The sequence below is a fragment of the Macadamia integrifolia genome, chromosome 5, assembly GCF_013358625.1.
Source record: "Macadamia integrifolia cultivar HAES 741 chromosome 5, SCU_Mint_v3, whole genome shotgun sequence".
Taxonomy (NCBI): domain Eukaryota; kingdom Viridiplantae; phylum Streptophyta; class Magnoliopsida; order Proteales; family Proteaceae; genus Macadamia; species Macadamia integrifolia.
In genome coordinates this window covers 19,632,492-19,652,750 of record NC_056561.1, presented here as the reverse complement: position 1 = coordinate 19,652,750, position 20,259 = coordinate 19,632,492, and the positions used below count along the sequence as shown (strand labels likewise).

At 38.8% G+C, this 20,259-nt stretch overlaps 3 protein-coding genes across 6 annotated transcripts in view; 2 read left to right on the top strand and 1 right to left on the bottom strand.

Annotated features, from left to right (window-relative positions):
• Positions 1–4,208, bottom strand: part of LOC122078242 — a 4,869-nt gene extending 661 nt beyond the window's left edge. Inside the window, exons 1-2 of the mRNA XM_042644141.1 lie at positions 3,803–4,208; positions 786–942 (exon numbers count right to left, since the gene is read on the bottom strand). Coding sequence (XP_042500075.1) covers positions 786–942; positions 3,803–3,976 — 331 coding nt within the window. The 5' untranslated portion in view covers positions 3,977–4,208. The remainder of the gene's footprint in view (positions 1–785; positions 943–3,802) is intronic.
• Positions 4,209–6,967: 2,759 nt separating this feature from the next.
• The window catches only part of LOC122079257 (fibrous sheath CABYR-binding protein-like), a 13,822-nt gene continuing 530 nt past the window's right edge, over positions 6,968–20,259 (top strand). Inside the window, exons 1-4 of one of the 4 annotated variants that reach the window (XR_006140378.1) lie at positions 6,968–7,228; positions 7,779–9,374; positions 14,314–15,036; positions 19,585–19,728. Coding sequence is in view for 1 of the 4 variants with exons in the window: in XM_042645566.1 (XP_042501500.1) it covers positions 8,024–9,374; positions 14,314–14,552 (1,590 nt within the window). In the remaining 3 variants the exon portion in view is untranslated. Of the gene's footprint in view, positions 7,229–7,778; positions 9,375–14,313; positions 15,618–19,584; positions 19,729–20,259 lie in introns of those variants that run through there. The other 3 variants (XR_006140379.1, XR_006140380.1, XM_042645566.1) reach the window with 3 other exon arrangements.
• On the top strand, positions 15,860–18,729 carry LOC122079256. Its single transcript, XM_042645563.1, has 2 exons — positions 15,860–17,723; positions 18,295–18,729. The coding sequence occupies exons 1-2, from the start codon at positions 16,026–16,028 to the stop codon at positions 18,322–18,324; spliced, it is 1,728 nt and encodes a 575-aa protein (XP_042501497.1). The 5' UTR covers positions 15,860–16,025; the 3' UTR covers positions 18,325–18,729.

Genomic DNA, 20,259 nt, shown 5'->3' with positions numbered 1-20,259 from the left:
TTTCTCTTTCTTCATCATCAATCGAATCACTGTTCACCACCCAGGATTCTATTCATCATCTATCCAATCAATATTCCTTTTTTTCTTTTTTTTACTTTTAATTTTAGATGTCTTGTAATTCTCGAAAAAGTGATTTGATTGATGGGATTTGGTATGATACTTATGAAATTGACGAGATTGATATTGAAATATTTCTTCTTAGAACATATAGATTGTTAAAACTTAAAACAATGTACTGATCAAATAATTCCAACTATTTTTTTATTGTACAAACTTCTCTCCAGGCTTCAAGCCTCCAAGTTCTAAGAGTAGAGCCTTTACTACCATTTTGTTAAGAGGTATCCCACAGAAATGAGTTCATAGGAGAGATGGAATCTTAAGCTATACAGGTGCAGGATATTCCCATTTCAGTCTAAACAAATCCCCAATCATTGATAACAAAATTTCATAACCACAGGAATAACAACTCTATACACATCCACATTTAAAGTTTTAAAACAATACTTTGTGAGCCATTTGATGCTTACGACATGAAGCTCGCTTGAGTTAAGCACTAAGCACAAGAACTTGAAGCTAAGTTTTAAACTCTCACGATTCTAAGTCACCATGAAAGTTGGTGATAAGTGGCCTGAACTCCTTTATGTCATTCTATCAGCTATTGAGAATTATAGGGGTCCTGATGCTAGACAAGATTCATAAGTTCTATAAGATAGAAATTGAATATAGTTGAAAAACACATACTCGTGGTGTTTTCAACAAACCAAATATGGATGAAAAACACATACTTGTGGTGTTCTCAAGCTCTCTTGTAACATCTTGTGCATGTAACTCAGAAGCTCGTTGGGCTGCCTCAGCCTGTCGTTTCTCTGCACGAGCATGAGCTGCAGCTGTAATTGCAGCATCGAACTCCCTTTCTAATGTCTCAATCCTTTGTTCAAGTGCCTGCACATGAAAAGATTATCCTTTACATATAAAGGGATTGTATGGTACTGTATAGAAGTGCTACAGTGATTAGTTAGAAAATGATGGAAGTGCTACAGTGATTGGTTGGAAAAAGTGAATGCTTCAGCTGCATGTTTACCACCAATCAGAATTCATGGATCTGTCACTACTACCCAATTAAGATAGCCAATGCTACACGATTGCAACAGCCCATAGGTAACTATCATGAATTCCATTGTCTTGTATTTCAGTTCTGCAAATGTGATTCAGAGTTGAAGACCTGATACGAATCCTGTACAGCTCTCTAAAAACACTATAAGAGGAGTTCACGAGTAGCCCGCATGGAATTTGTATGGCATCATTAATACAGGAATGTGTGAGATATTAGCTGCCGTTCTGTCTTAAGCACTTTCATAGTTTGAGGAGATTGATCATGGAATGGATCCAAGACCCTCTTTGATCTTGGAATGGATCCAGACATGAGCTCCTCTCTTGTTTCACATTTTGGGTCACATCAAGTTAGGTGCCAATAATCTGATCTTATTTTGAATTGGTGTAGCAATTGAAGTGCACCATTAGATAAGTGATGCAGGACAGCTGCAAATCCAACCCAAACTTATGGATTATGGGCCCAAAAAACACATTTGACAATAGCAAAAGAGGCTTAAACACCTTACAATGGTAAGAAAAGATTTGACCTGTCAAACTGCCTTGAGAGTGGGTTGTTATTTACTCTTATGCACATTCCTTCTTCGAACTTTTTGGCATGTATTGCCCCCTAACCATAGATCAGATCCACTGGACAAGAAACTCAATTCCGCATTGCTGCTGAGTCGTCAGACTTATCCACTAAGGGATTCGTGGAATTTCAGTTTGTGGATTGCGTTGGGGGAAATCTACCAAAGCTAGGCAGATAGATAGACTCCTTTCCAGCTGCTAAGGGAGAGCAAGAAACTTAGTCAATGACAGAAAGCTTTATTTAGTTTCTATTTTGATGAATCTCTCCACTAGCCAAGGTGAGTTGCTATTTTGTACCAAGACAGCACTATTAATAAAGGTCGAAGCATTCCCATTCTCCCACAATTTTGACAGTAAACTTGAGTGCTTGTGAGAGACAGCCTAGGTGAGATGCCCTTGTGAAGATAGGTGGGAGACCTTCAAGTTGGTGAGAGACCATCCTATCCTATTGTTGAGTCCTTACTTCAACCGATGACTTAGATCCATCTTGGATTCCGTTTCCTGCTTGACTTAGATCCATCTTTAATTTTGTTTTCCTGCTACTGGTAAGTTACTAAGTTAGTCTATCATTGATTTCTTTTAGATTCATAAATTTAGTTTCTATTTCAAACTTCAGTTATCATCTCTGCATTCTGTTGATTCCCTTCTGAGGTTTCTGTTCTCTGTTTTCATCAAGTCTTCAAGCTACTGACCTGTGCATGCTGATACAGGACCATAGAACTCAGTGGCTATTTTCCAGCCATGTTGCCAATTTAGTAATTTCTATTTCCTAGCTTTCTAACCTGGTTCAGCAGGTTATCTATTGGGATTTCTGGTACATCTATTGAATGAGATCAATAAACTCTGTTTATATGCTGTGTTCTACCTTTCTAATTCTGGTTTTTAGAAACTTGCTAATACTGTAACAGTTCCCATAACTTCATATCTAACCGTCATATTTTGATCAAGTTTTTAGGATGTGTTCTCTACCCAATTAGGTATACTCAACCATAATTCTACCATAATCTGACTGACCTGCTTTGAGTTACAGAAATTCTCTTATTTCTGGTTTATGATCCTGTCCTGCGGTTCTGGCTATCTTTGGTTTCCTGGTCATTTATTTTTTGGTAATTAGGATCCCATAAAAAAAAAAAAATGGTTATAAATTTTTATAAACAGGAGTGTCAACAGTACATATTGAAAGGGCAAGGGTTCTTAGAGCCCCCGAATACCCTATGCCCCCTCACAAAGATTTTTTTTTTCATTTTTTTTAGGAGAGAAATTTTAATTTAAATTCTATGTGATGGGGCATAGAGTATTCCGGTGGCTCAGAGACACTTTTCCCATACTGAAATCCTATTTACCTTTACTTGTTAGTATAGTGCGAAATAAAATGCAATCTAACAAAAATATGATTTCCATGAGACAACATTTGTCTGTCCTCACTCAAAACTCCAAGAAACTTATTTTAGATTCATAATTTATACATCGAAATATCTTTCAAAAGAAAACTAAAAAATGTCTAACATTGGAACTGCCTCCAGCTTCTATACAAATTTTACTTGGGAAATGCATAAATAAGGGGGAAGCAGCAATGTAGTGGAAGTTGAAGGCTCTTGAGGGACAAGAGAAGGCCAGGAGGACAAGGTTGAAATATAGAAAGAAAGAGGACTTATGATTAACAGAATTTGTGGTCCACACGGAGGGATTGTGAAAGAGGACCAAGGGTTCGTCTGCGTTTGTTGATGCAATTATCTGTATTCCAATTCACGGAAACAAGAAATCACCCTTCAACTTCCGAAAAACTACATACACCCCAGTAACCCACTAAACGATGGAAATAGATTGAAATTGAACCTAAACAACCCAGATGTCAAAATAACCAACCTTATACAGAAATCCAATAATTATAACCTAATTTCTTCAGCGTATCTCACTTCAAATTTAATCGATACCATACAATAAGCACGGCCATCGTTAGATCTCCATATACTTCTGTAAAAACAAACAGCTAAAGAATCATAAATTAAACAGATATAATCAATTGAAAACCAAACATGATGAAAATTCAGGGAAGAAATTTGGAACAAGTAAAAGATATAAATGATATGAACATGAAAAGGAGAAAAAGAAGATCGAATACCTTGATCATTCGCGCTTGCTCGGAGCTCAGGGAAGCTTTGGCGAATGTTTCTTCGTCCACATAAACAGCTTTTTTCATGATAAGCTTCTGCAGAGAATCTAGATTGCCTCCCATCTCCGTCAAATTTATGAGTGATGCCTTCCATCGTTCGTTTCCTTTGCCCTTTTCCTCCATTTTTGCGTGAATTTATCTGCTTCGATTGGATTCGATCATGTAGAAGATATCTCTATATCTCCGCAATTTACTTTCAGCTATCCTGGAAACTGTACCGAGGTCTGGCTTCTGAGTTCTGGGGGTATTCTGGGCCAGTTTCGGTTTGAGATCTGTATCAGTATCACCGTTCGTAGGACGGAAGTTCAAGACTTGTAATTTGGAAGGAAACGCGGAAAAGTACTAAAGGCTAGAAGTAGAACAAGACCACGGCCCATCTACAAGATATGGGCCTTCCTCGGCCTTTCTCGGTTTCTCCTGTGATGAACCGGCTTGGCCGTCTGTTGGCTGTCGGCTCTAATACTATCACATATGACGGCTAACGTTTTGACTAGTGAGATGTGGAGCCCTCCATGTCAATCATCCACTATTTTTTTTATTATTTTTTTCAAGCATCCACTGTGTATATGCATATTCGAGTGTGTAAAATCCATTGGGAAATGAATAAATTTAATCTCACTTTTCTATTTGTTTACCAATGGGATAGCACATAACTGCCATCACTACGTCCGCACACATAAGACTAAGCTATAGCAAAAAAGAGGTGAATGGGGTTCAAGTAGGTAAAGCCTCTTCTCTTCACGCCCACTGTCAATAATCTTCTTTGTCACCAAATCTTGAAAGAAAAAATGTGATACAACAGTTTAAGAATTTTTGTCAGATAACATACAACAGTTTAAGGATTTTGTCACATAACTCACAGATAAGAGATTATGAATAAGGGCAGAAACATGAAGAACGTAATAAGTGAAATGAAAAAAAGTAATAGGAATGCTACCTTTACCAGAAATAGAGAAAATGGAGTCATCGACAACCCTTACCTTATTTTTATCGGAACAAATAGAGTACGTATCGTAATAATGGGATGTATCAGTCATATGATCCGTAGCACCAGAATCAATAACCCAAGATGGTGCTGTGGAGGGGGTAGATGAGGAATTGCACGATGAGCAGTGAGGCAGAAGCCAATCATAAAGAACTTGTTGAACAAAGGATCCATTTTCCTCCAAAATAGTAATTTTAGAGGGTGGCGGTTCATCAGCAGAAACATCAATACAGATTTTGACAAATCCGATTTGGTCCATAATTTTCGTTATGTGATTGAAGAAGAGTAGCTTTTCAATGACCGAACTGACAATGCTCAAGCCTTTTCCCCCCTAGTAATTGAGAGGTAGGTTTGGAAGGGTGATCCAGAGAGGCGCCGATTTGAAGTCCACTTCCCTTGTATAGACTTGTAATTTATCACTGCATTTTTTCTTTGTAGTTCTCTCCCACGCTGCCTTATCTCTTGCATATTCCCACCGCTCCAACACAAAACCATTATTATTTTTCTCCCCCCTATACATCCCCACCCCATCGATGCAAGGAGACGACTTTGCTTCTTTCCCTCACCCTCTTATGTACGTATAGATGGTAATTTTCTTTAGTAAAACAATAGTTCTTCAATGTTGTAGAAAAATAAAGTTTTATAGACTTACATGCGATATTTCTATTTAAATGACGATGGAAAATTCCTTGGACTTTGAAGTGGTTTTCATATTTTAAAAAGACGAATCTTCTATGGTGGACAACCAACAGAGAGGAAATTTAAGAAAGATCTTTTTTCTAATTCATTATTATCAAAACAAAGTGGTCATACTTTTTTTTTTTTTAAACGGAAAATGTATTCCAAAACCTAATAGGAAGAATCTCATCATCCACAGTGATTGGATAGTACAATTGACCTCCGGACATTAGCTCCCATCCCATCAACAAAGAATTTCCTATGTTCAATCAAATTGTGGGAGCCTATAGTGAGATTTTCTATTCACCATTGGTGAGGGATTTTTTTTATTTTTTTATTTTTTATTTTTTATTTTTTGTATGGGGTAAACCTGAGTGTATTGATTAATTGAACCCTTCACATGTGTAGCAGCCTTTAATAGCTCACAAGGATCATCCTGTCCTTGTCCCCCCCCACCCCCCCCAAAAAAAAAAAGTGGATGTATGAAAATGAGTTCCTTCATAGGCATGTATGAGTTCTTACTCTAACATTAAGTTGATGGAAAGTTCTTTGCTGTCTTATGTTGGAAGGTTTTCTTTCCTATGTAGACCACCTAGTTGAGCTATATCTAAGAATGACAAAGCAATTCCAACATTTGACTAGATAGAAGCATGGTTTAGATTGATGAAGTATTCAAAATTTGAAATCCAATTCAATCATCATATATCTTCCTTGTATTGTTATGCATCAATGTATTGGCACACACCAATAATTTTTGCATAAGGTGTTTATATTTTCACAATGGTATTGGATTTAAATTATTTTATTTACATGACTTATTTTATTTTTATTTCGGTAACAACATGGCTGATTTTATGGGATTCGACTCCTCTCCAATGATTTGGGTGTCCAACTATTTACCTAACACTTTATGTGCGTCTAAGTCATCTCAATCGTTGGTTAAGATAAATGATTGACGTTGGAGAAGATCTTTTTCAGAATTTATGTGTGGACTGAATTGTATGGTATGACTTAGATGACCTTGGACCTACAGGTCCATAACTATTTAGACTCTATTTGGGCCATGGGTCAATATTTCCAATTCGGGAACACATAAAATGTGCGTTTTGCTTTTGAAAATTTTGAAGCCCATTATGAATGGATCCGTTCATGGGTTTTGAGAATTCGGCCATAAAAAAAGAAAAAGAAAAGAAAAAAATAAAAGATTTTCGCCCATCCCGTATTTATTAAAGAAAAAACCTATTGTATCAGTCCCATATGTATGAGATTCCAATCGGAGCGATCCTATCCTCCTCCTCTCATGGACCCCACCATGGGCTGGATGATCGTGGAACTAGGAAATCGTCTACACTGTTACGAACCGCCAGAAGGCAGCAGAAGTCTCTCATCCCATAAGCCAGAAATTCTTTATTTTTTTGCTTTAGAAAAATATTCTTACGCTCTCTCACCTTTAGAATAGAACAAACACTTCGAATCCAGAAATACGAAAAGATCGAAAGACGAAGGGGTTAAAAGAAACGAAAAGAAAAAAAACCCAAACTTCTTAGGGTTTATATTTCTTTTCTATCCTTCGAGCCTGTAACTGTAGAGACTACAGAGTTGACGTTTAGTTGATTCTGCAACCTCCAATTTAAAGCTCGCTTGCGAATTCGTTTCATCTGTTGTCTCTGCAACTCCCGTATCGGATTTCCACTGCATTCCCGCGCTAAAAGGTGTCAAAACTGCATCTTGTTCGTGGTTTATGTTACTCTGGAGTTCTGGCTTGGATTTGATGTAGTTTAGTCTATTATTTATTTGGTTTTGTTTTCAATATTGTTGTTGCTTCAGTCATTTATTGCAGCACTGGATTCCAACACATTAAATCGGTTTTTTTACGTCTGTGATTAGGTTACAAGAAGCGGTTTTAATGAAAAATTGTAAAGAAAAACCATATCTTTTGACTTTGGTTGTTGGTTGACGAATTCTAGTGTAGCAGACAAGGGCGAGGGAATAGGGTTGGGGCTAAGTTCTGGTCTTTAGTATTTGAATGGGTGGTTATACAATCCAACCCCCCTCTTGTCCATCATTTTTTCATATTATGATGTGTTTCTTTTGATTAGGTTCGCTGTTGAGTTCTGAGTGTGAGTAATCTAGTTGGAACGGAGTGTGTTCTCACTTGTCATACAAATGTGCTATAAATGTTTCTTTATTTGCCCTTTTGTCACTGTTAGCAATGCTTCTTGTTTATGGATTCTTTTTGTGCTTTCTTTTTGTTTTTTTCAGTTTTGGGATGGGGATGTGATTGTTGAGAGAAAGGTGAATGGCTTCATTTAACGAATAGCATGATTAGTTCATTCTTCATGTTCTGTTCGGAACTTCATAGTGACTTGAGTTATCTGGATGAATTGGAAGTGGACAAACTTCACTTCGATTGAAGATCAGTTCTCACGCTACAAGCCCTGTGAGGTGGAATCTGTACATGGTATATTTTAAGCTCTTGGTTTTTATGTTAAGTTACACAATTTGAAATGTATGGCCGAGGAAACTATGCTCCTCAGTTCAGGCAAGGACCCCCGATTCCGCCTCCACCATTCCAACAAGGCCCTTCAGCTCCACTGCCTCTGGTAATTCAGCAAGGTTCGTTGGCTGCCCCAAATCATGCAGTTCAGCCAGGCCCTAACCCTCCTGTGTATCGCCATGGCCCACCTCCACCACCACCAACAATTCAGCAAAGTGGACCACCTCCACCTCTGGTTCAGCAAGGTCAACCAATTCAAGTTCCAAATCCTGGAGTGGTAAATGCAGGCCAGCCTTTTGTGCACCTGCCTTCATCCGTCCATGGAAATTCTCAAGTGATACCTCCTTATTCAAATGTACAACAAACCTCTCATTACCCGTCGACTGTAACATCTCAGAACATGCATCATATCTCACCAGCATTACATCTTCCTGCTCCACCTCTTTCTGGACCAAGCCACCCAGAGATGATGCGGGCTCCAGTACCTCCTAGAATATTACCCCCTCCCCCTTCACAAGGACAAATATTGTATAGAACACTTCATCCATCACTAGCTGGTGGTTCGCAAGGACATCAACATGTTGGACCACTGCCTCCCCCACCCCCATCTTGTTTTGTTCCTGTCACTCCTGCTCCTTTTTCCTCTTTTGTTCATGCTCCAGTGGAAGATGCTTACCCACCTTCTATGCCACCGCCACCGCCTCGCTCTCCACCTTCCCCCCCACCTATTCCATCATCACCACCTCCATCTCCTCCAAAACCTTCAGAGCTTTCATCTAATCTGGCTTTAGATGCTGTTTCTGCAATGCCCCATCATTCAGAATCTGGTCTGGTTTGTGATAAGCCCATCACTTCTGCAGAGAAGCTTATTGATGATGTTGACAGACTACTTGTTCCTGCCCAAAGCAGAGAAGATGTGCCTGTACATGTTGACTTTCAAAATATTAAAGGTAGAAAGGCGAAGATGGAGTCTCTTGGAGAAGATGGATTTTCATCTGAGGGAGAAGCAACTCTGGAGCTTCATCCATCTCCACCTCCACCTAATTTACCAGCAGAAGTTGTTCGGAAGATTAGAGTCCTGTGCCAGTTTATTGCTAAAGTTGGCCCCGAGTTTGAAGATATTGCTCGTAAAAAAGAGTTGGGAAATCCAGAATATGCATTCTTGTTTGGTGGTGAGCCTGAAAGTGAAGCTGCAATTGCTCATGATTATTTTCAATGGGTGAAAAACAAATCCCTTTTGGGATCTAAATGGCAAAGTAATTCATCACCAAAGACTAGGGAAATCAAATCTTCACCAAAACCTTGTTTTTTGACAGATGATGGGGCGAGTTCACCGGCAAATTCAGACATGGACATGGAAGGTTGGTCCTTACTCCCTTCTTTCATGTTTATTTATTTACATTTTGGTTGGTAGCCTGGGTTATTAGAGCCTTCTCTTCTGTTTCTATCGTCGTTGACCATCATTTGATTTTTTTTTCCTTAAATATTTGCTGGTTCTCATTTGTGTGTCTCCCTCATTCTGAGAGTATGGAACTTCTTGTTTGCTGTTGGATTTGACACTGTAATCGAATATGTGGTCTCCCTGCTAATTCAAGAGGTCTAATGTTGCTAAGTTTGATGCTTCTTTATTTCATTATCAATTTAGCATTTATGCTCTAGGAAGTTGTGTTTTAGCTCATTAATAAATGTCATGTAAAACCAAAGTCAGCTTATCATTTTGCCTTGTACTCACTAAGTTCATTGCCTGTACTGTAAGTCTAAATTAACCGAGTCATAAGCTGAAATCAAGAAACGCTATGGGATCTTTGACCCGAAGGAAAGAAAAGAAAATTTCAAAATAAATCTAATAAAACCAATGGTTGCCTATTCGACACCAGCCCACCGGGCCGCTCTTGGCTAGCAGCCTGATGCAAAATCGAGGCTGAACTGGGTTGACCCTTCGGACAGACAGACCAAGTCTAAATTGATTTTTGGATTCGTTAGGATCTTTTAGGATTTTGTTTTATTATTTTATCTGGGGAATATCTGAAATCTTTTATTATTGGTAGCTATTAGACAAGTGGAAATTTTCAATTTTGGTTTTATTGTGTTCCTATTTTATTAATCTAAGATTTATGAAGTAATTAGAAGTTTCTATTTCAGTTTTAGATTTTAACTAGGGAAGTTTTAATTTCAGTTTATTATATAAAGGCATGTAACCCAAGTTATTGGACAATTTTGAGAATTGATTGAAATTTGAAAGAATGTGTTTTGGGTTGGAAATCATGGCTGCCGTGCGTGGTTTTCTTCTTTACCCTCTCTAATATTCTCTCTCCATCTCTGATCTCTGATCTTTCTCTTCTCTCTTCTCTTCCTCTTCCTCTTCCTCCTCCTTATTATACTCTGTTCTTTCTTTTCCCTGTTGCTGTTACTTCACTGGGTTGCAGACGGCTTGATCGATCTCTCTCGCAAGCACCCCTTTTGGCCTGAGATCTGGAGCGAAGGAAGTTTTTCCCAAAGTGACCTGACCCTAGAATCTTAAGCCATAAGACTACTACTGCTGCAAGTTCGAACTCTGCAACAGTGCTGATTATCTTTCCTACTGCCAGATTCAGTTGCAGGTTTCACAACAAGCCTGATTTGGAACTGTTGAGGCTTGTCGAAGCTGGATCTATAATCGGCCTGCTGCTGCAATTCATTAGCTGAAATCTCAGGTCGAGACCACCTCTGGAGATCGAGATTTGTTGTTCGAAGTGCTCTCTGGTCTACCGCCTTGGCCTGGTGTTCCATTGGGAAGAAGGAGACATGTTCTACTAGTGTTTGAAATAGAAACAATTGCTGATATTACACTTAAACCCCTGCTTTCTAAACCTATGTTCTACTATTCCCCTTGTCTTTTGTAATTCCAGTATACCCCTCTTCTAATTTTCTATTACAGTTTGTCCCCTTCACTTGTTATTTTACATGTGATGTGAATGAGTGCTTCTGAAATTACAAGATTGCCCCTGATTTGTTTGAGATTGAAGTAACTGCTCTTCTGTGCTTTGTGTTTGGTTGAAGCCTTCGTACATCTGTGATTTCTCTCCCCTTCTCCTTCCATGCTATATCTTCTTTCTCTCTCCCTTTATTTTTTTTTTCTTCTTTTCTTCTCCAGGTGGTAACAGCATGCCCTCTCCTTGGCCTTCGATATCTCTCTCTCGCTTTCTTTTCTCCTGAGATTATGATCAAAGGAACCCATTTTTTCTGGGCGATTCAAACAGTTGGTTCCCCTTCCCGATTCAGCCTTATTGCTGTGAGTTTCACAGCCTGATTCAAACCTGTTTGTGAACCACCATTCAGACCTGTTTCAGACATTGATTATCAGCACGATAATTCAATATTGTATCTGTTGTTGAATGCTTCTAAGAGCCCTAGATGCTACGAACCAAAGCCTGAAATTCAGATTGAACAGATCAAAGGTGAGTGAGTTGTATCCATGGTTTTAAGTATCGGTGCGTATCGTGCCGTATCGGTAGGCATCGGCACGATACATACTGATACGTATCATGAAAATTTTAAAACCCTTATGTATCGATACGTATCCTACGATACACACCGATACGCATCGATACGCACCGATACGTACCGATACTATGAAAAATTCAAAATTGAAGTGAAATGTACGTTTCGGTATGTATCAGTACGTATCGGTGCGTATCGATATGTATCGACCGATACACACCGATACGGTCATGAAATGGCCAAAATGGGTAATTTTTTAGAAAAACATAATTTTTTGAGGTGTTTTTGTTCCAAAGTTGCTGCCAACCATTTTTCTCTCTAACTAAAGTGGAAATCAAGGTTGGGAACAAGGATTTTACATTTATGGGACAATTACAAACCTTAGATTCTTAGTGCGATACTCTCAATTTACTGTTTATGCATAATACATGTTATATATAACTTTTTTTAACTATTTTTTTATGCAAATGTGTATAAAAAAGTGTTTCCTATCCATTTATGTGCGTATTTTTAGAGTATCTTAGCGTATCTCCGATATGATATGATACCCTTTGATACGTATCTTCATTTTGACCAACCGATACGACGACCGATACCGATACTTTAATCCTTGGTTGTATCCTTTGAAACTAGAGGAGGTTTCCGTTGGAATCTCTAGTTTTGTATACAACTGAGATGTCTTGACTCTTGAGGTTGAATATAACCCACGGTTGTTCTTTAAAACCCTCTTTTATTCTGTTTTTCAAATTTAACCCTCACTTTCTCCTTTATTTCACTATATCCCTTGTGTTATATTTCGTTCCAAGTTTGCCCCTTCTATATAACTTCACTATCACCCACATATTATTCCTTTTATTTGTTAGCTTGACCCCTTTTAATTAGAGATTTGACATCTATTCAATTATTTGAGTGGTGTACTATTCGGGTGCTCCCATAGCGAGCCTGAATTGGGCTTTGTGACCTGGGTTCTGCATCAAGGGTGCTTCCTGGGAGGCATGTCCAGGAAGAGAGTTTGTGTAGATAAATCAAAATAAGGTTGATGGGATACTACCTAGATCAACACTTGTGCTAAAGCTTAATTTAGCAATGTGATTTTGCATTGGAAATTAGTGGTTAGATTGTAGCCCATTTATAATTTGATTGGCTCTGGACTATACTAATTTTATTATATACTTGATTATGCTTGTTGACGTCCCCATCATATTCTTCCTTCCCGGATTGTGCGATGCTAAACAGTAGTTTTAAGACAGTTGACATAACTTTGTAGAAGTATATCATTTGTTAGGCCTTAATAGAAAATAAGGTAGGAAGGACTGGCCAAAAACTTTGAGGGAAAGTATAAACAGTGTTGCAGAATTTGTAACAGGGGCAACGAGGAATTGATATAATAGCATGAACAGCATTGGAGCTTGTCCACAACCAAGAGGTTGAGGGATAATCTTTTTTCTCAATAGCCAAAAATCTGTCTTCAAACATGACAACTGACCACAGACCCTGTACCTTGCTTCCTTACATTGATCCGACTTAAGAGTAGAAAAAGTAATTCTGAGACTCTTTTATGTGGTTTCCAGATTACCTAAAACCTTCCTATCAGGAATCCAATTCTTTTTAGCAACTTATGTGTCTTAGCCACTTCCATAAACAAATAAAGTAACAGTTAAAATTAATTCTAAATTTCTAATTCAAACTCTTAATCAAATTAAAAACGGAAAACCATAAATTCTGTCATGGACTTACTCCTGTTAGTAGATTGATGATAAATCTCCCAGACAGCTATGGAAAACAATATCTTTTCTCATTGGTAAGGTATACCGGATAAGCTTTCAAATGACACAAATGACTGTAGACAAACAAGTCCGGACCCTCTAAAAGTTTCCTAAGAGAGAGAGAGAGAGAGAGAGAGAGAGAGCCGTATAATGACTGAAGATCAAAAGAATATTGTCCATGTATACAATCATGGTTTAAAGTATCGGTACGATACGTATCGGCCATTACCGATATGATACTAGGAAATTTAAAATCATTTTGTATCGATATGTATTGTATGATACATACTAATACTCTATGGAAAATTAAAAATTGAGGTGAAATGTTGATACATACCAATACGGTGCGCTACGGTCATATAAGGGCCAATATGAGTCATTTTTCAACGAAACATGATTTTTTGAGAGGGGTTTTTGTTCCAGAGTTGCTGCCAGCAATTTTTCTTTCTAACTAAAGTGGAAATCAAGGTTGGGAACAAGGATTTTACACCCATAAACAACTACAAACCTTGGATTCTCAATGCGATACTCTCAATTTAGTGTTTATGCGTAATACATGTTATACATAGCTTTGTTTAACCTCTTCTTTTCTCTCCCATCTCTTTTTTTTTTTTAAATGCAAAAATGTATACAAAAAGTGTTTCCTATCCCATTTATGTGCTTATCTTAGCGTATCTCCGATATGATACAATGCGATACCCTCTGATATGTATCTTAATTTTGGACGACCGATACGACCACCGATACTTTAATCCTTGTATACAATACCTTTCTTGAGTTGCATATGAACTTTCCAAAGAGGAATCACCATTGAATCAGGAGATGCTATAGCATTATAAGATCATTGGTTTTAATTAAATTGGCCTATGTTCTGTTATCTACTATGGCCTCACAAGACCTCTTCTAGTGATCCAAAAAGCAAATGTGAAATTGCGAACTTTTGAATAGCTCTAGTTGTATCTCTTCTGTGTATTAATGCTGTCAACTTGGCTGATCTGTGTGGGTTGCTGTTTTAGGCATACTGAAAACTTTTTCTTTGTTTTTGGGCTTACAGATGATGCCAACCAGTCTGACAAAGACCAGGAAGTTACTGGCTCTATGGAAGGTAGAAGGGGGGAGCCTGTTTCTTTTTGTAATGAGTTTCTTGTTGTCAAAGAGAAATTACATGTACAGCAGGGTCTGACGGAACATCATATTGATACATTGCCTGGAACAACGTCATGTTTGTACTCAGGAGTGGCCAAGCAAGAAGAAGGTTCTAGTTTAATTGTTCTCTCATTTTGTTGGTTTTGATTCTCTTGATTCAATTTTTTCGTGTATTATTTATTATAATGTAGCTCTAGCAAGTGGTTATATATGCAAAATAGATTTCTTTTTTGACAAATGCTCCTTGAGTAGGAGTACTCAGCACCAAGATTTGGAATTTTGAATTTCGACCCCATTCCGATTTTTGTCGAAATTGAAATATTTCGTTCAACTTTTGTTTCATTATCAGTCCATTTCGACACTGCAATTTTGGGTGTTGTTTCAATTTAGGCCGAAACCAAAATATGTTGCGAAACTGAAATTTCGAACCATGTCAGCATCTCCTTATTCTCTTGAACAACCCTTGTGGCTACCATGCTGTAGATGCTGCTCGTCAAACTGATTGATTTGAATATTGAAGTCCTTGGCTTGATTGGCTACAAATATCTTAGGAGTTATGACTGCAAGTATTGACCTCTCTACTGATGACATCATTTTGAAATAGTTCCTCAAGAATTTTGCACAATGTCAGGTATATCTCCCAGCAAGAATGTCCCATATAAACTGTGGGCCCCAAGGCTTTGACCTTATCATTAGGAAAGATTTGTTCCTTTATTTCTATTTGCTCAAATTTTTATTCTGACCAATCCTTGCTTCCAAATTTAGTTTGAACTCATCTTGGAGTTTTTCTTTCTTTGCTATTAAGTCTCAGTTAGCCATGCTGAGGATGTGTAGTGTATGCTTCCATTTTTCCCTTTGATTGTGAGCTACATACTCTTAAGATGGTAGAAGTTCATTTGCTTGCAAGAAGTTGTGCTGGTTTCTTCCTTCTCATAATCAATCCTGGATTTTCTAATTAGGTCCTTGATATTTGAATTTTAACTTCAAATTTAGGGGACTGGTTGTCTGAACAGCCCACTGAACCACCCAAGGATGCCTCCCTATACAGCCCTAGTATCGGCCTAGCCTACCTATACGCCCTTGTATCAGCCATGCGGCAGGGCAGGTGGTGCTTGAGTTTTCTGGACAGGTAGAGTGCAGGGCCCCTATCCATGTATCACGTTTCAGCTCAAATGGAGTATGCCAAGTGGTGGAATAAAGCTTTGAATATCTATTAAATAGTCAAATTGTCAAAGTATGGATGGATAAATTATTGATTTTTGCTCTGAAGTTATGGCCTATTCAGACATAAATCCTATGTGTCATGCTCAGACTTGTCAAATCACTTTCACATGGTACAATCTGGTAGGCCCTATGGGAACCTTCCCTGGGTGGGCTGTCTGAAAAACTTGTGCCCTGTATTACTTTTTAAAGAGAAAGGGTCTGCTTTTTTTTCTGGGGGGGGGGGGGCCTCCTCCTCCTCCTCCTCCCTTTCCTCAAGGTGTAAATGCCTCACATGTATCCCAGCCACCAAAAGATTACAACTTGCCAGTTGCAGGCACAAACTTTAGTTCTCAGTCTACCCCTTTGGAAAGGTTTCCTCCCTCCTCAGTTCCATTACATGACCCCCATTCTCTTTTTATGGGCCCACAAAAACCCACTTGGACCTCCTTTCAGGCTTCTTCTTCTTATGGTTTTCGTCCTGCTCAGTTTCCACAGAATACCATGCATTCTAGAAATGACTTCCCTCATGCCATAACGAGGCCCTACCAACCTGAAGAGCATGCTCACACTCAGGTTGAGTTTCATCCTCGATCTTTCCCTCCAATGGAGGAGCCTCATCGTCCTCTTCAGTTGGAAGATTTCAGACCGAACCCTCCGCCAGCGGACAAAATTCAGGATCAGCACTTTGGTGGCCCCAGTTTTGTAAGAGAAGAGCATTTTACACATTCTGCATTGCCTGAACGCAGCCTGTTTCACCCTTCACCTCATCAAGATTATTATTTGCGTCCTCAAATTCAGCTCCGAGATGAACAGCGTTTCCCTCCTGTTCGAGAAGATGGCCAGAACTTTGAAGCACCCCCTAGCCAAAGGTTTACATCCCAATTTCAACTTCAGGGTTTTGCAACTTCCAGTTCCATTCCAGACAATATGCACTCTCAGCCAGTACCCTTTCCTAGAGATTCACCTGCAAAGCAAGTGCAGTCTTTTTCTAAAGAAGATTTTGGTGCCATATCTAGACAGCCGCCCTATGGTCTGCAACCTTCTGGCACTGATGGTTTTTCTTCTCATTTTGGTACACCAGCGAAGGTTGACTCATCAAGATACACATTAAGTTTATTGGAGAGCAATAAGCTAGCTTTCTTATCTGATATTGGAGGATCAAAAATTTCAAACACAACTCATTATAACCCATTTGCATCCACATTTGAACAGCCACCTGGAGGTGCAAAGTTTAATTCAAGTTTTTTCAGGCGTGAATTAGACACAAACTACAGTGGCAACTATGGAACTTCTTTTGGTCCGAGCCATGTTCAAGTGGATGGGCAGGGGTCAAGGCAGACAGCTTCACCCCTGGATTCTGGTAGGCCTAGAGGGCAGATTTTACCTAGGGCTGATGATTCTTTGCTGGCTGCTGATCATGCACACCCAAGGGATGCTCCGGTGGAAAGTTTTCCTGGCACCCGGTCTCAGTATGTGAGAGAGTCAATGGCTGTTGACCAGTATGATCCATTATTTGACAGTATTGAGCCTTCTTCAAACACATCGAGGAAGTTTGACCGTGTTCAAGAACGACATCTCAACAGTGATGTTAGCAGGCCTGTTTCTGCCCTTGTGGCTGGTGACTCAGACCTGGTATCAAGACTTACTGGATCACATAAGCCTTTGGATATAGCTGAAAACAATAAGCAGAACGAAGCTGCTGCGGCTGTAACCAGGTCTACAGAAAATGATGAATTTGGTGAGACAGCAGAAGTGGATGCTGTGGAGAGTGGGAGCCCTCAGCCAGGGGATGGGAAGAACTGGAGTCCTGGTAGTCAAAATGTGGCCACAGGAGATGTTGAAATTGACCAGGTTCGGAGCCCAGGGAAGAGCAAGAAGAGCAAGGATTCCAGGTCCATGAAGCTCTTCAAGAGTGCCATTGCAGATTTTGTAAAGGAGGTTTTGAAGCCATCATGGCGACAGGGTAACATGAGCAAAGAAGCTTTCAAGACTATTGTCAAGAAAACTGTTGATAAGGTATCTGGCGCTATGAAGAGCCACCAAATACCCAAGTCCCAGGCGAAAATAAATCAGTATGTTGAGTCCTCCCAGCGAAAGCTTACTAAACTTGTGATGGTAAGTGATCCTTTTCCCATCTTTTCATTTCCTGATTAAATTATGAACTAGGTCTTGCACCAAAATGTGGGTTCATTGCATGCCCTCTTGTTACTACTAATACACATGCAAGGGGTTGATTCACTTGCATGCTTTACTGCATACATGCTTTCATAGCGCAAGAATGGCTTAATTGGTATACTACGATTGAAAACAGGTAGTATTTGGATCAAATTTTCAATTGTTACAGGGTTTTGCTAGTCATTCGGTATGTGCACCGCCATTTCCTGCACTTAAGAGTTTGCTGGTGTAAGAACCCTTTGATCAAGTAGAGGAATTACTTAAGAGCGTGGCCTGCTTTTCTTTCTAAATAATTTGTTTAATAATAATAATGAGGTTGGGAGGGAATATGCTTAAATTTCATATTCTTTAAGCAAGTTTTTTAGACTGTATAGAATGCTTCAGAATTCCAAAACCCAAAGGGGGCTGTTGACTTTGGAAAGCCAGATTGAAGTCATTTTATGCATTTTGCATTTGAATTATTTTTGGTGCCTTCTTTGAGCAACAATGTTTTTGTAACTGCCTTTTGCAGGGCTATGTTGACAAGTATGTCAAATTGTGATAGTTATGAAGGTATTCTGCCGCTGGTCCTTTGTGCAATGGTGAGAATATGATCATATCTGCGGGCTTCTAGTTTTTCTTACAATATAAAGTGATGCCCTTTGGCTGCGGAGGATTTCGGTGAGAGCTGGATGGTCATTTTATCAGGTGGACTATAGAACTTATGGTCAAATACGTTGAAGAAAATTTGGCCACTGAAGGGAAATGAACATTTGGGGAAGATAGCTTAGAACGCCTACATCGGAAGAGCTCTGAAGGAGCTTTAGATGTTTATGTGGTCCACTTTGGATTGTGAGCTTCTCTTTTCTAGTGGCATCTCCACTTCATCAGAATTTTAATTTTTGTGTAAATTCTATTCACTATTATTTCTGGGTAAATTTGATTTCCCCACAGTTTTCAGTTTTAACATAATATTCCTATCTCTGTGTCCCTTCCCATCTGTGTCTTTCCTGCCCCCCTGGAACAGTGCAACTCCCTTGCTTTGCCCCTGCAAATCCCCTCACCTTGACCCTTCTGTTTTACTCTCTGCCCACTGCTCTTGCTCCCTGCTCCCCACCCCCCACTCCCCACTCCCCACTCCCGTCACCATCCTCACTTTCTCTTCTTACTCTCCCCTGAAAAAAAAAAAAAAAATCAACCCTCAATCTCTGTTTTAGAAACTGAAATTTAAACTATATAAAAATTGAATATAAACCGATAAAACAGAATTAAATAGATTCTTTCAGTTCTGTTTCAGTTGAAAGATCCTGCAAAAGCCGACCATGTTGCACCTTGAATTAAATCCAAACAGAACCGAAAAACATGGCCTCTGTACCACAATTAAAATCCTTTTATTTTTTGAACTTCTGGTCATTTTGTTAGAAATGGTTGCCTTAGTAAATAGTTTTCATTGGATAATGTAAGGGTAGACCTATTTATTGGGAAGGTGCTAGAAAAAGTAAGAGCAGACTTAAGATGACTATTAACGCGGTGGTCCAAAGAGATATGCAAATTTTAGTACTAGACCATAGTATGACTTTGGATAGAGTTCTGTGGAGGATACGAACACGAGTTGTTGACTCCTTATAAGGGATGTTTTTCCATGATGTGTATCTATATTCTATGATACCCACTAAACTTATCTTCATATTCTCTCATTTTAACTCATCTTCTATGCTTTTTTACTTTCTATTATTTTACCGCATTGGATCCATGTAGTTGACTTTATTCAGTTGGGATAAGGTTATGTTTGTTGTTGATAATGTTTTTGTTTGATTGCAAGGGAAAGAGAAGGAAAGCGAAGTGAAATCAAATCACTGTAAAGTCATTTTTGTAATTATTATTTTACAAGATGGTGTAATGGTGTAACTAACTTTAGAACATATCAAATTGTTATTAAATTTTTTAGGTAGAGGTTTCCATAAAAGGCAGTGTGGCATGGGGGTTAATTGGAGCATCCCTGAAAGCATCAACATGGATAGGATTTTTGCCTTTCATAAGTGGTGGGATGGTCATTTTACCCCATTGTGTTAAGGTGCAGGGCCTATGTTGCCTTTAGGCTTATTATTATCTTTTAATTTGTTTTATTTTATAATTTAAAATGTTTAATTTGGAAAATAAAATCATTTACCCAATATGATAAGAGTTTTTAGTAGGTTATATAATCATTTATTTATTTTGCTAGTAAGTTATATAATTATGATTACAAAATTTTCCCTATTCCTTTCAAAATTGATCTCATTTTCTTTAGCTCACAACCAAATAGAGGGAGAAAAAAAATGGCCTATTTTCTTCTTACGGAACAGTAAAACCTTTCACTGTTACTACCTATGGATGCTTTTGTAGATGGCTGAGTTGTGCAGCATACATCTGGCAGGCCTACAGGAAGGGTTTAGCTCACTTCTATCGGAGGTCAAGTTGAACCAACTTGCAACTCCTGGGACTCAGTATTGGCTAG